Here is a 16,652-nt window from a genome sequence, read left to right on the forward strand (position 1 = left end):
TTGTTATGTTGTTATAATGTTTAACTGCTGATAACATCATTCATATTTATTCTTTCCTTTTTTTCATTTGGTGAAAATATAAAATCCAAGCATATTTACTTAGAAAATCACGTTTATTTAGATATTCATCAATACATAACTTCATGATTCTTTTTCTTACTGAACACATGTTTCGAAGTTTAATTTTAAGTTTCAAAACGTCAACAAAGAATCTTATTTTCAACAAGATTTTTCATTAGGGTTTACTTTGAGTAAAATAATGCTATATTTATATGGATATATATATATATATAAATGTAACAATTGAAGATATCATCACATTACTACATTGACATATTTCACTGACTTTTATTTATTTTTCTATCATTGTTTATATTTCAAATGATTGACTTGCATATTTCTTATTACGTAATCTTTATTAGTTAGTTGTTATGTGGTTCATATTTGTATGTTTTGATTTAATTTTCATGTTGAAGTATTTGTTCATGGTCAATTGGCATACTTATTACAGTAATGTAAATTTTATTCCGTATTTATTATGATTCGTTATGTACTTCAGTTTATTGTCATCATAGACTAATAAACGTTCTGGAATGATGAAAATCTGGTTGAGAACGATATTAACAGTTTATGTATCTTGTTTTAACTTACACAATAAGAATTTTTAATAGTTTAAAATCATTTACATAATTCATTTTATATAATCATAGGTTAGTTTAGTTGCAACGATAGTAATAGTATCTTGTAGTGGTGTTATAAGCCTTTAATAATTTAACAAAATCGATTTTAAAAGGCAAGAAAACTTTTAAATTATTTTAACTAATCAGTGTCTTTCTAGCAAATTCCAATAAAAGTCCAGTAAACAACTAATTAAGCTTTAATTATTCTCACTGAAAAATTACTGAACTGTTACTAGTTTTAACATGGATATTAGAGGCTTCTAGAACCTCAGTTACACATAATCCTAAATCTATACTTGTCTTACGTACATAGAGCTTCTTCCATACTTATCCCCTTCTGTTTTGTTCGAGATTCAGGAGTGAAGAACTTTATGGGACTAGAAAAGTGTTACGAAATCGGTGTCAAAACGGTCAAGTAGAAGATAGATCAGAATGTATATACACATGTCGATAATGACATCAGTAAAGACTGATGACATGGCCTTCTGTTAAAAAGTGTCTTAGATTTTATGAGTCAATCGTTTTAATCTGGTCAATACAAGTAGTGGTTTTTCTATTGAAGCTCTTTATTTTTTAAAACTACCAATTACAGCAATGGGGTAGGATAACTGAAATCCATTTGACAGTAGATCATGATATATTTTAAAATAGTGTCAAGAGCATTGATCCATAAGTCAGTAATTAATGCAGGAATCTCTAAATTTTCTATCATAACAGATGTTTTATTCTGATTGTCCACGTTAGGTCCTCTTTGTAACTCGTCAACTGGATTTATCTAAATCCCAGTTTTGATGTTCACATTAAGATTCAACCCAATACTTATGGCTCCAGACACTCGTATGTTGAAAAATAATTCGCGACAATCATCAGACTTTTCAATAGATGGAATATTTAAGATTATTTTTTAATTGTTTGTGCTTCTCAGCTGCTGTTATTTGAATTTGAATTTGATCAGCCTATGTTAGGATGTGGACTCATTGAATGAATAAATAAATATAATAACCGAAGAATAAAACATGAGCATTCTGTAGTGAAGTTCTGCCTGCTAGCCAAAACGAGACCTAACACCAAGAAATCACTTGGTGGATTCCATTTTCCAACAAGACTGATAAATCCATAGCTGAATTATAAGCCCTTACAGGTAATAATATATTTAAAATTTTTATTGTGGAATTTATAATCAAACACTAACAATCAAATACATATACTCAACCAAAATAGTTAACTAACATTTCGATAAATTCATAGGTTGATGGGATGAAACGCTTTGATTTAACGTTTGATTTCTTAATCTATGAATCTCATTACTATCCATTTTTTCAAGACTATCTGATGGAATTTGTTCACTTTCTATTGAGTACTTCTGTTGTAGAATTGTTGAAAGCTGTGCAACTTTATCCGAATCACGTCTGTTCTTTAAGTCTTTGATTATTTGTTTGTGTTGATATAGTTCATGATTACTATTATTTGTCCAATGACTACTGACCATATTGAAATTAGAGTGACATAACTCTAAAAGTTTACATATTTCTAAATGTCCTGCTTTCAGTGCAACACGATATGGTGTACGTCCATGTGAATCAGTTTGTGATGGATTAGCATTAGCCTGATAGAAACAAAAACAATTGGATATGTATACATTAAGTTGTGAATTAAAACGTGTAATTTTACGTATCATTTATTTTCTTGAAAATACAATTCAAATACTGAAACAGTATTAGTAGTCAGTAGGAAAATTAGCGAAATTCTTGAAGGTAAGCATACAGCAGTTAGTGTTGACGGCCATAAACGTTTATTTTTATGGTAAAAGTAATTACAGTGGCTTTTCAATATTTATAAATTTACACAATCTTCTAATGAGTTAAAAAGAATTAAAATAGGTCTAATTTACAGTTCAGTATAACGGTTTGTTGTTTAGAGATCATATCTGACTTCGGTAATTTAAAACCCTTAACTCTTGTAACGGAACATATGTATAATATAACTAATCATGGTACAGTGATGTGTAAGTGAATTAGAAATAAACTGAAATGTCTGTGACGAGGGTGGTAAAATTAGAATAATTGAATGTGAATTTTTGATTAGGAAACATTTATATTGGTAATATATCATTGGTGTTAATATTCAATTCATGTTGACTAACATTTTGATAGGTCTTCTAATTGAACTTTTGTTAGTGACATCTTAGCAGCTTTCTATAACCACAGACTGTTTCTACAGTGGAACTTGCGAAGATGTATATTATAAACAGAAGTTGAACCGTCTTCATTCTTTTTAATGAAAATTTAATCATTCGCCTTCCTATCTAAGTATAACTGTTTTGAACTAGTTTATTTACTTAGGATTACATTAGTGAATCTAATTAAAGTTCTTATAAATTTGTGTTTCGACCCCTAACGTCTACTTCGTTGTTTTTTATTCTCGTTTAATCAGTGAAAAAAAGTTGGTCATGGCTTTAATTAGTTTAAAATAGCGGATTAAACAGACTATACTCCAGTGAGTAGTCATTAATTGTAAAGTCAATAATATCAGAGTGAAGAAAGTAATCCATTGATGATATCTCATGAATGTTATGCCATACTGGAAATCCACTGAAGTTGAGAAGTAGAAGCGCTAGATAACAACTCAGTGTCTAACTAGCAACAAGCTTCTCCTCAGTTTATGAAGGAGTTGATCTAGATACCATAAGGAGTCTTCCGAATGAATTATAAAAGATAATAATGCTGATGAATGTAGAATGTCTGTGTAAGGATGGCTCGTTAGCAAACTCAAGGAAGCCTCAAGAAGCCCAGAAAGAGCCGAAGATGTTCCATCCAACCATCGCTAGAAGAACATTCTAGAATGTCACTGTGTAGCTTCCCTGCTGGATGAATAAGGACTGCCTATGAGCCTATTGGCTGTCCGAAATGATGATTTACTTTCGGTCGAAAAACCATAAATACATGAGATTTTTGTACTATATTTGATACTGTGTTGGGAAATACATTCCTACCTACTAGACTTCTGTTTTCTCTCTTGCGACATTGCGGGTTCGATCGTTCAAGTAGTCCAATAGTACGCTGCATAGCAAGAATCTAAAGCTGTAGATATAACATCTGATAAACTACTTCCAAAGTGCTGATTAAATAAAGAGTTATGACTGAAGCTAGTCAATAATATATGCTGTTTGATTCAGTTTGGAAACAGACTATTACCTTCATATTATTGAGAAAAAGATGCTCTTAGGCTGAGTGTTCCATAGTGCAATAATTATGTACACTGAAAATATAAACTTTACGACAAATCTTCATTTTTATTTTTTTTAAAGCGTTTCACATTAATTTTGCAGTATTTTTTAAATGATAGTTAGGTTATTTGCCTCATTGATCAACAAATGTACCTTAATATAAAACTATTATTCATATTAAAAAATTATCACCCGAAATAAATAATTTTTGGTCAGATTTAAATATTATTTTTATTGCAATATAGATCACAAAACACCTACATTGAGTAAAACTTTACAAACATCCAAATGACCTTCTTGTGCAGCGATGCATAAAGCTGTTGCGCCTTGACTACAAACTACATCCACTCGAGCATTTCCTTCATTCAGTAATATATGACATATTTCAGCGTGACCTTGCCATGCTGCAAGTTGTAAAGGTGTTCTACCTTCCCGGTCACGAATATCTACTGGTGTTCCAGCCTGGAAAAGCGCATAGTGATAATAAATAGACCGTTAGATAGATAAAAATATGTAACTGGACTGATTTTCAAACTGAAAATAAATATATTACAGATATGTTGTAGATACTCAAAAGAGTTAGCATATCTGAAAGTTTTAAACAGTATAGTATGGATTAAATGGGACTAGGAGTGGGACCCAGGATATATATATATATATCCTCTAGTCCCCTATATATATCATCAATGAAAATGTTCTATAGTCTAATTACTAGACAATTAGTATTTAAAATATCTTCAAAAAAAATAAAAAAATATCTATTCTGTTTCATAATGAAGCGATATTACATGAACAACACTAAGTTTATAAATCATAAAACCATGTAAATTTCTTTAAAGCATCTTGGTAGCAGATCCCAATGACTTAAGACTTAGTTGTTCATTTTATTTATTGCTTCTGTGCATTCTGTATATTCAGTCTTTTTGTATATAAGTCGCATACTTTAAGAAATATACGTTTTCTTACTTAATTATAGTCTATGAAATGCTTCATATATCGTGAAACAAATCAGTCTATTACTTCTCTAAGGCATCAAAGTCGAAAATTCGTTTTTCAATTTGTTATAAGTATTTTGTTACATAATTCAAACACATTGCCTCGTAAAATAATCTACATTTCTAATTATATAATACACTTACAATTTATTTTATAAAAAGAAAGAGAAAGTGGAGATTACAACTAACAAAATTAACACAAAATCTATTCTGACAATTGTAAATGATATTTTACATAAGATGGAAATATTTTAGTCGGCCAGTAGAGATTGATTACTTGCATATTACATAACATGTGACATTCAAGTCTATCAATCCATAGTCAAATCATAGGACTGTGACCATCATTTTTACTCGTAAACATTCAAGGTCATGTAACCATACTGATAGTACTTTAATGAAGAATGATCTGGTGTTCAAAAATTATTTATTTTACAGACTAAAAAAGAAGTAAATGAAAAGCAACCATAGTTCAATCAAATTTTTCAATTAAATATTCTTTTCTATATAATAAATTTTATTATTATAAAACAATGTCACACATATACATAGTACGTTTGAGTTCGAGTTGTTTAGAATAATGTATCTTCATGGTGAAACTATGAAATGTCAATGATATCTGTCGAATAAATAATATAAGAAGTGAGGAAACGGTTAGCGGTCTGGCTTTTAGGCTTATTTGATAGTTGTTACGTCCTCTACATGAGCAACGCAGAGTACGATACGCAACTAACGGCACTCGGACGTATAGAACACCGCAGTTGCAAATCAGAAGGCAGAAGAAAGCAGGAGATGTGATTGTTGGGTAGGAATCGAAAATGTACAAAAATACGTGTATTTATAGCTATTAATGTTGGTTATAACATCATTGTAATTGAGCCAATTCGCAAGGAGGTAAGTTATGCTACCGTTCAACCATAGCACACCATGTTGATATTCTCCATCAGATTCCGATTAGGTGGAAAATCTTCCGCTCCTTTAAAACACTTGAAGGCTCCATCGTGCTCCTTGAAGGCCGTCCAAACAATGGTGGGTTAGTTTCACAGTTTGACGAATGTCGACTTTTATTTACAAATTAAATTACAGATAATGGAAGAAATAAAAACAAACTATATTGAAATATGTGAACTTATTAACAAACTTTAGGAACTATCAATCTTGCATCTGTTTGTTTGCCCTTTGTCACATAAACCTTTATCATATAGATGAGAGAAAATCAATAACCTAGTCAAACTTCCGATTATGAAAGACTATAAATTTAGCTAACAGTTACGCCTAATGGATCATTTGATAACCCGAAATCCAGGTAGATTATAAAACTCTTGTTACAATCATGTTAAATATAGGAATTCCTTTGAACTTGATCATTGTTTATTAAATAAGGATGCTAAGAAAACTTTTTTCACAAGTAGAAGCAAGTTATATATATATATATATATATATATATATATATATACTTACAGAGTTGATACAACTTGATAACTAGATACTAACTAGTTTCTCTTCCCAATGAGATGAACTGGCAATAATTCATCGGTCATTGTGTAAACACAACTGAATGAAGCGGCACCGTCGTGTAATACTCAATGCTAAAAATTTTAGAGACAGCCTACGTAAAACCATCAACTTGAATTTCGAACCTAGCCTTACTGTACAGGTAAAAATACGACCTAAACGAGTCGGAAAAATAGTGGTCATCCTGAAACTAGGTGCATACTTGAATACCAAAGTTATGAAAAACTAATGATTCACATAATTAAATCTAGGCTGTTCACCCATTTTTCGAGACGCTTTTAATTGTTAGTCGTATTGAAAAAGTTCACACGGCAAAGCGCACTTCATTTTAAACAATGGCTCACACGTTTGCTTGATTGCATGAAGTATTTAACAACGCAAAACTCAATTTAAGCTAAATTTACGATTTTTTTCATTACCTGTAACAATATACGAACGAAATTAACATTTCCAAGCCATGTAACTACATGAAGTGGGAAACGTCCTTCATCATCTGATAAAACGGGATTGGCCCCAATTAATCGACTTGAGCCTGGACGTGATGATGCACCGGGAGCTGGACAGTGTAAAAGTAAATCAGCCATATCAAGTTGGCCTTCTAAAGCTAACATGTAAAGGGCAGTTCGACCGTAGGCATCCTTCAAAAAAGAAATAAAACGAAATAGTAATTATTTAAAAACATAATAAATTTTTAACGTGTTTCGAAATGTCAAAATACATAATTATTAGGCATATAGAAATTAACCGGAACGATATGTATTCGTAATGACATATATAATAATAATAATAATAATATATAATACTATATTTCGCATTACTTTGCGGGACGAGTTATGAATAGGTAGATTAATTCTCACTCAATCATATACCGTACTTTTATGTATTCAGTGTCATTAAAAATTCCTGTAATGATCAATTTTCTGATACATAACCATAGAGACATTTTTAATTTACAATAGCAATCAGTTAGCTTTCTGTTTACAGATAAACTTATAACCTATGTAATAGGGTTGACGGTCCATGTCTATACTGAAAATGGTAAATTCGATTTTTGGTAGCCTAAGTCATTTAGTCACTCACTTTCAAACATATGTCAAAATACCACGAATTTCGAGTGTATTAGTAAACTTTCAGGTTACAGTTATTACTAATTTCAGTCAATAGAAAATATTTTTCTATACATTTGGTTACAAGTGTATTGATGATAAAAATAAAATCATGATATAATATTGGAGTGATGGACATTTTTGATTATTGATTTGAAATAAAAGAACAAAACGGAGACTCAATTCGTAAAGCGCCCAAAAAGTGTTTTCATTTATATTATTGGATATGGATGACATTTTTAGAGTAGTCGGGATCACTTTACTCATCCGACTAACTTTAAAGTAACATATGTAAAGTCTTTAGCACTAGTGTATACTCTTGTAAAAGATTTACTTTAAGTTTTGAAATCTCCTACAGTAATCTTAAAGCATTGTAGGGTCGAAGAAATGTCACTGAGCCCTAGCCAAATCATCTGGAAGTCGGGTCACCGAATGTCGAATAGTTCACTGATTCTCATCAAGGTCAAGAACAACCAACGCGCATAAGTTAATTGCAGGTCATGAACTAGCCCAAGTAGTAGTGGTCACATTCTATTCCTTGTACCTACTTTTACTAACATATTTCTGTAACAACATCGTTTGTGTTGTACGTCCATCAAATCAGCCATAGGACCTCGGTACGACGTAAGAGTAATCAGCATTAGGTCTTAACCGCGATATGTGACTTCAACGTTTGCTGGTTATCCATACTATTATCGTATAACTCGAGTACATCCTCGGTCATTCGACACAGGTCATCTACAGTATTTATCTACAGTACAAACGATTGGAATAGGACCTGATCCAGACTCGACAGGCCAAACGACCAATGTACAAAAATCCAACAATAATATCTATCGTAGTGGGAGACAGGAAGATACCAGAAGTTTAAGAGACTCCCAAATTCAAGAACACAATTCCAAAGTAGGACGACTCTGTACATAAAGCATCAAAAGGTGAGTTTTGGAGACAGTAAAATCCACAAACTATAATCAGGATAACTAACTAAATAACAGTAAATATCAGGGAGGAAACACAAATTAGAAAAACGTTGTGGTGGTCATTCATTCAGGGAAGAACTGACATTTAATAAAAACAAAACAATTGAATTCATTAGTCGATCTAAGCTATCCTGGAGATGCCGGACTGCCGTTCCGTCATAGCATTAAACTCCTCAGTAGTGCTCATCGACAATCCCCCACTCAAAAATCGAACCCAGGTCCATAGGTCTCGCACGAGAACGCTTAACCTTTAGACCACTGAGCCGGCATCCGACGATGCTAAGGTCGAATTTCAATCGATGCATGGTCTTGCACAACCCCTGATTGGAGGTCCAGCCTAGATCGACTCTTGGATTCAACTGTCAAAAATGCTACAATTTCCACAACTCCTCTTACTGAATAAAACAAAGTAGATAACCTGGGTCTCCTTAGCAGTTTATCATTCATAATCTATATACATAAGCTAAGAAAAGTAATAAAGTTAAAAAATAAGTGTAGAAAATTTCGGGAATGAAACTAAAATTTATTTGGTCAGTCATTTTGTCAAAATTCTCACAGAGAAAATTGCGTATTGTAACCTACATTGCGTTTATAAAGGAAATACAATCTTAATTAGTTGTTCTTTCAGAAATGTTTTACTAATAAACTTGACACTGTTGGAATATTTATTTGATAATAAAGTATTACTTTATAGTTGATTTTTGCGCATTTTATGATTTCATTGAGAACCTATTGGAATGCTAATTGTGGAACTTTGTAGTCACCACAACAAAGTTCCCCTAAACGTGTATTTCTTTCTGGCTTTATGAGTGATATAGCTAAGTAATAGAGATGACTCAAGGGTTCAGGCTTACAAACTACTTTTGAAACCAATTCTTACTACTTACAAAACGAACCCATTTTAGCTAGACTACAATTGTAAAACAGGAAACTCTGAAATGTTGTTTCGTTCTAGTTTGGAACTCTTTAGCAGTGTGCATCAGCAACACTAACAAGGACAAAATCTATGACTTTCAGTCTTCGCGTCAAGACCAAAACCTTTAGATCATCGAGTCGACATTCAATGGTAAGTGTTTCCAACTGAAGTCGATTCACGTCCTTATGAAACCTCCATCCCTTGACATTGGTCGTAATTATCTACCTTTTATTTAGGTTTCTAAAGGTTCTTTAACTAATGTCAGTCCGTGATGTCAAACTATAAATTCTGCAATTTTTAAAATTCTCCTATACAGACTGAATATATACTTAAAAGTCAAATTTTCAGTTTTAAAAGAAATGTCACCTCGTGTTAGGTTTTGAAAAAATCAGACAGGTATGGTGAGATCCACTGTTAAATGCACCTATATAAGTTAGTATTTAATTTAAATGAAGTGAAAGTTCGTTTGCTCAAATTTTATACAAAACGTATGAAAATTGTTAGTATTACTCAGATACGTTTGGGGGAATTGAAGCAAGTTTCACTTCTATAACCTACTGAAGGAAATCTGACTGTTTTAGCCTCCATGCTACCTTACTTATGCACTATTCAAGTGGTGCAAGTTCGTAAATAATGTCTCTGTAAGAAACGACTAATGAATAGTATTTTAGTCATCTTCAAATATCTTTTCTGCCTAAGGTTTGTGACTAGTTTATTTTAGAATAGTTTCACAAATATCTTAACTATGTTTCTACCACAGAAAAGGATTTTATGATTGTAAACGAGTTAACATAAATTTTCAGTGGCAGATATTGTCAAACGAACAATACAACCTAATAAATCTATGTTAGGATATCTCAGAAAAAAGAATTACCTGATGATCTGGATCAGCCCCAAAGGAAAGCAAAAACTTTACCATATCATGATTATTATGAAATGCTGCAGCTCGCAAAGGTGTTTGACCATCATAAGAAGCAATATTAATATATGGATGAACCAAATGCGACACATGTAAATGCGAAGGGGTTTGATTTAGCTGCTGTCGTGATTCCGACGATCCTGAATGAGTTGGACTTCTGCAAGTTGAGGGATCGTTAGTTGGATAATTTAACAGAATTTGCACAGCTTTCATATTATTTGCTTGACAAGCTACAAGCAAAGGTGTACGACCAGCATTATCGGTTTCTTCTAAATTCGCCCCGGCGTCTAACAACAGGCTGTAAGAAAAGAAAAATCAATTTTTATAAATATAAACGCTTTTGACTTATGACACAAAAGAATTGAATATATTTCATTGAGAAACACTTTGGTTATTCAATGAGAGGAGCAATTAAATACCGAATTAAAAACAGGAAATAACTAATAACACCAAAGATTCTGAAGATTAGGAATACTCTTCAGTATAAATCGGAAATCTCAGTGACTATAGGGGGCGACTGGATGAAAGTCCTCCACTCACCAGAGTCTGAGACCAGTGATTTTACAAACGGCAGAACAATTTAAGAAAACATGTTCACAACTTTTACATTTCTATATTCATAGGGGAAGCGTAGGGACAACTACGGTGATGTTCATGATGTCTACAACTTCATTTTATCCACTCTCAATCCATGAATTGTAAAACAGCCTTTCCAAAACGTCTATAGTGACCACCAATTAAAATGATTTGCAAAACAGAGGACTGGTTTTACACTCGTTTAAACTGCTTGTACCTTGTCGGTCTTAGAAACATAAGATTGATATAAAGCTGAATCTTGAAACACAATGGTGCATTTTTTTAGTAAACCATTGAACAAATATATATATATATATTACATAAATATATATGCTAAACAGCACTAACCGCACCACTTCTTCACAGCATTCATCTCGATTGTCTAAATTTTCTGTAGCAAATTCACCGGTAATCAAATTTTCCACAGCTAAATGTAATGGAGTACAACCTGAATGATCTTTATGTGCTTCATCTAGACCACGTGCAAGTAATTCTTGTACAATTTGCGCATTTTTAATCTGTGCTGCTATACTTAGTAATGATCGCCCTGCATAATCCATTATATCAACTGCAGCACCCCAAAACAATAATAAGCGTACAATATCAGTATGACCGCCTAAAACGGATAACATAACAGGAGTGCGTCCAGATCTAAAATAATCCATTAAAAGCAGAGTAAAATCAAAAGACTGGATAAAATAAGGACAAGAACTTATTGAAACAACAATATTAAACATTTCATTAGAAGCAACACAAATAGTCTACCAAGTAATAACGGTATTTATAAGTATAAATTGTCATGTATAAGTCAACTCAGTCCTATTTAAACTGAAAATATGATTTAGCTGTGAAAATCCGTACAAAAGTCATGGAACATGAAACTACGATTATACTACAGTTACGACATATATTTAACAACTTTATTCTGAGTGAAAAATATTTACTTACCCAAAGTCCTGAGGGTGGCATGTTTTATCCTATAAATACTTGATTATATTCACTAAAAAACTAATCTACAAATGGGAAAGATTTTCCTTTAATAGTATTTAAATGCCCGGGAAGTTTAGCATAATGTCAATGTGCAAACAGCATCCGTTTACCAAAGAATAACACTAATAATGTTAATGAAGCTTTAATCTTGAAATAACCTGAATAAGTTTATCTTTGAGTAAAAACTTTTAACACGAAATCATTTTTCTGAATAATATTAGTTTAATTAGGTCTAAATTGTGTGCAAGAAAGCTCCTTATTTGGATTTTTATTAGTTCTCCCAAATTTAAATACAAAGTTTTGCACATTATATTAAAATGTTTTTCGTATGGAAGAGGTATTATTTTATAAGTCTTCAACGACTTTCTGGTAACTGGTAATTGAAAGAAAAGGTTTTCATAAAAATTTTGACAATAAGTGTTAACCATCAAGAATTGATTAACATTAGTTTTGTTTGCTTTACTTTAGTGTGCTACGGTAAGACTTTGCTCACTCGAATATTAATTACGTTCATTTTTTTATGTGAAGTGAAATGGATACATACATATGTACTTATATGTTCAGTATCCATAAATATAAACATGAACAGGAATGTGAAATATATGTCTAACTACAATGGCTAAAAATCACAAACGACTGTCGTTTGATTTTTCACTTGAGAATTTTATTCTGTTAGTTTCTGATTATTTGGTGATTGTTCGCAAATGATGTTTTCTTTTCAATATGGGGTAATGGAGATTGTTGAGTTATGATTGACATCATGAATCAATCAATATTAGACCACCATTGAAAACCTGGAAGCACTGGACGGCTGCTTCGTCCAAGTATAGGTCTACTCAGCAGTGTGCATCCGCGATCCCGCACGCGGTATTCGAACCCAGGACCTTCGGTTTTCTCCATTGACAAATGATATGAAAACAAAGTGTTACATTATTCCAATGATTTTAATAGGTTATAATTCTATATGGAGAATATTGAAGTCAAAAGTAGACAATATTTAAAATTTACTTAGTAATTTTTAAAGTGTGACATTTTAAGCCAACTGGAAAGGTGTTCTGCAAATCTATGGGCTTTGCATACAAATAAGTTGACAAATACTAATTTAACAAAAAAAACTTGAAAATTTTCTTTTAATAAAACATTCTTATTGATGTTTATTTGTTGAAACAAATGATTCAGTTACTTGTGGGAAGTCTACTGGCTATGATTTCATGTAAAGTATGTTCAACTGATGTTTCACAGTTTTAAGTGATACTTTCTTGACATATGGTTTTTCCAAATCATTAAAATTACCATTGTGAGTTATTAATTTTTAAAATGTATTGTTCAAAAAACATATTGTATTCTATGAAGTCCTTTGAAATGAAATTAATTTACTAGAATTGATGACTTATATGCGATAATCTTCTGATCAAACTCAATCAAAAACATCGGTCCTTTTTGGTTTCCAATTGTTGTCTAATTAAAAATCAATTATATAATGTAAACCGATATTGATGTTGTTCGTATCATTATCAAGTTTCGAAATGATAATTTCAAATTAATTGTCCATTGAATGGATTTGAGTGGACATGGTCAAATCATTCACTATTCAAAAACATATCATCTCATTTGTTAAACAAAATTGCATCAGTAAAATAAAGAAATTGTTATTTTGTCATTTTTTACATAATAAATATAACTGGTTATTGCAATTTTCAACAATATTCAATAAAAGATAGATGTATACAATCATACTTCAATCGTTAACAAAAAAAGCTATCACTCGTGTAGAATAAAAGTTTAAAAACTAACCAAACTTATAGTTGAAAGCGTGAGTCAATTGAAGCTAGACCACCAAGGAAAACATGAAAGCACTGGACGGCCGTCTCGTCCTATTGTAGGACTCCTCAGCAAAGCGCACCCACGACCTCGTCTCGCGAGATTCGAACTCAGGAACTACCAGTCTCGCGCCAGAGCACTTAACCGATAGACCACTGAGCCGGCATCCCATGGTGTTTATGTCTAACTCCAACCAATCCACGAAGTTGAGCAACCGTTCACCAATTGTCTTCAATGAGTTTCTATCTCACAACAGACGTAGTTTGAACTCCACTGATCACTGCTTCTTACTCGAACTCCTGGATTTACCTCTCGAAGTCAGTCACTAGTGAGCATATGATTATATTAATTATCAGAAGGGGTTAATGTGGAGATTTATTATTTATTTTAGTTATTTTATTTTTTTGTTACAACTACATAATTTGAAACTATTTTATTTCGACGTAATGATAGACTATAATTACCTCATTATATATATACTTATAACACATTAGGTAATCTTTGATATAAACTTATTGTGTATACATGAAATAATACACATTTATCTGTTGTGGCACATTTATTTAGAATACAATCTTTTGATATAAAATAACACTATTTGTTGGAATTAGTAAGTGAAAGATCACAATAGAGAAAAGAAAAAACTATAAAATGTCTTTTTTTGTATTAGTAAAACGTTTCTACACTGTGGTCGTATATTTTTCTAATATAAACAATCATTAAACAGCTTATACAGTTATCAAACACTTCTTAAAGGAAAATGTTGAATTCTTCCAGTTATTTGTATTTCATTCACTTTTCAATGAATAATAATAATAACAATAAGTATAGTTTGTTTTAATGTTTACTTTTAAACAAACCAGAATTATTTATTCTATCTATACTAACTAAGTTTCCATGCAAAAATTAGTCCTAATACAAAATATTTAAGAAGTTTGTATATGTTATTGATCGTATATGTCTTTACTCCTACATTGAAAGCTCACTTTACTGATTGTAAAAGGCATTCCAACATGTAATGTAATGTAGAAATTTAAATAATAATAGGAAAACAGAAATACCTATAGTTATTTCATAAACAATTTAACGTTTATTTTAAAAAAATTATCATTTGTCACTATCTACAATATTGAAAATTTTTCAAAAAATTCCAGAATAATAAAAGTTACAATTTACAAGCTTTATAGATAGTAGATACAAATAAAAATGACACACCACAATAATAAAGTTCAATAAACAACGTTCAATAGGCCTTGGTAATTGTTATACATTTTACCTACTTGAAAAATTTGTTTACGACGCTATATGGTTTATAACTAAACATTACTAAATGGTATACATAGATGAATGCATTAATTCATATGAAAAATGAGTCATTAGAAAACAGATAAAGTTCGAGACACTTAAGTAAATAACAAATTTTTCAGAAAACAAACGTTACTATGTTTATTACAATCACAGGGACAGAAATTTTCAAAAATAAACTATATAAAAAGGAAAAGCTTACATGTTATGAATCAGTAATGGAAAACAACATATAACCGAGTTATCACATGGCTTTGTACTATTGAACAGTGTCAAATCAATTGTTTATTGCTCCCTGAATCTTACGTTTAACCTTAGTTAATATTAATTCCTGATGTGAACTACAAATATTAGCAATTAGCTGTCTAGAAATTTGCTTATTTGCTTCTAACACATTTTTCAGATAGCATTTACCAAGTGAGAACTTTTGAATTGTATAAGAATAATGATTTCAACTTAAATTTTAGCCTTTGAACATTTTATAAAGTATTATTGTTATACGAAAAGGACATAAATAAAATGTTATTTAGGTTCTACTTACTTATCCGCCATATTCACATCTGCATCAGATTCAAGGCATAACTCACATACTGAATAATTACCACTATTAGATGCACCAAGTAATGGTGTAATGCCTTCACTATCTGATAAATTAGGATTCGCTCCATGATCTAACAGACAAGCAACAATATCTGAGTATCCAGTGGATTTTTGTACACAAAAAGCTGCAACATGCAAAGCAGTACGACCATCTGAATCTGAATGATTTACATCAGCACCTTGATGAGAGAAATGCAAAGAAAAATAATGAGTTGAAATTTTCAAATGAACAAAATCATACTGATAAGTGAATGAAGGTAAACAAGATCGTTTTGGGTACTATCATATGGAAACTTGGTAAATTATCTGATACATACGAAATAATTTGCATAAACGATTCGCCTAGTAAACTGGGTTCGTTCATATGATCATTTCAAATGTTCGTTATCGAATTTACTAATATTCGTTTGCTGCAATCTACAGTTTAACATGTTCATTATATCACTCTCATTTTTGTTGTTAAGGAGAAGTTGTATAATCTTTTCGGAAATCTTTGATAATAAATTCTAAAGATTCAATGCATTTGATTCACTTTACGAACCTTGATGTATTATAAATAGTATGATCAATTAGGTTCGTTTTTAACAATTAAGAATCAGTTTTCTAAAGATTTCGATTTGGTTTAGATTCATTAAAAAACTAATACATTAGTATTAAATTCACTTAGTATTGTTTGTTTGAATCTTCCCATCGATGTGTTAGGACTGCAACTGGTCAGTCTCTAATTGGCATATGTGCATACTGTGCGTATTGCCTCGATATAGCCTTGATTCACAAGCATGATAAGCAAAGATGGATAGTGGCTAGAAGTGGAATCCAGGACGCGCGTTTCGTCCTATTTGGGACTCGTCAGCTGGATGTACCTGCATCTCAGAGTTGATATTCACTCTGAGACTCGAACCCAGTACCCTCGCTTCAAACGCCACCGCGTTATCCACTCGGCCACTGAGTCCTGATAGCCACTTGCTTGTGCGATGGGGTGAAGTTTAAATTCACTTAGTATTGTTTGTTTGTCAGTGGCCG

General features: G+C 31.7%; 1 protein-coding gene across 2 annotated transcripts in view; it reads right to left on the minus strand.

The window, feature by feature from the left end:
- Smp_140520.1 (putative ank repeat-containing) overlaps positions 1 to 16,652 on the minus strand; it is a gene marked incomplete at its 5' end in the record, with an annotated part of 47,196 nt that overhangs the window by 7,838 nt on the left and 22,706 nt on the right. The window contains 6 exons of one of the 2 annotated variants that reach the window (XM_018793726.1): positions 1,911 to 2,286; positions 4,168 to 4,368; positions 6,836 to 7,054; positions 10,293 to 10,635; positions 11,262 to 11,564; positions 15,571 to 15,808. In XM_018793726.1, the coding sequence (XP_018648209.1) occupies positions 1,911 to 2,286; positions 4,168 to 4,368; positions 6,836 to 7,054; positions 10,293 to 10,635; positions 11,262 to 11,564; positions 15,571 to 15,808 (1,680 nt within the window). Of the gene's footprint in view, positions 1 to 1,810; positions 2,287 to 4,167; positions 4,369 to 6,835; positions 7,055 to 10,292; positions 10,636 to 11,261; positions 11,565 to 15,570; positions 15,809 to 16,652 lie in introns of those variants that run through there. The other variant, XM_018793727.1, reaches the window with a different exon arrangement.

This window comes from Schistosoma mansoni, chromosome 1, assembly GCF_000237925.1.
Source record: "Schistosoma mansoni strain Puerto Rico chromosome 1, complete genome".
Taxonomy (NCBI): domain Eukaryota; kingdom Metazoa; phylum Platyhelminthes; class Trematoda; order Strigeidida; family Schistosomatidae; genus Schistosoma; species Schistosoma mansoni.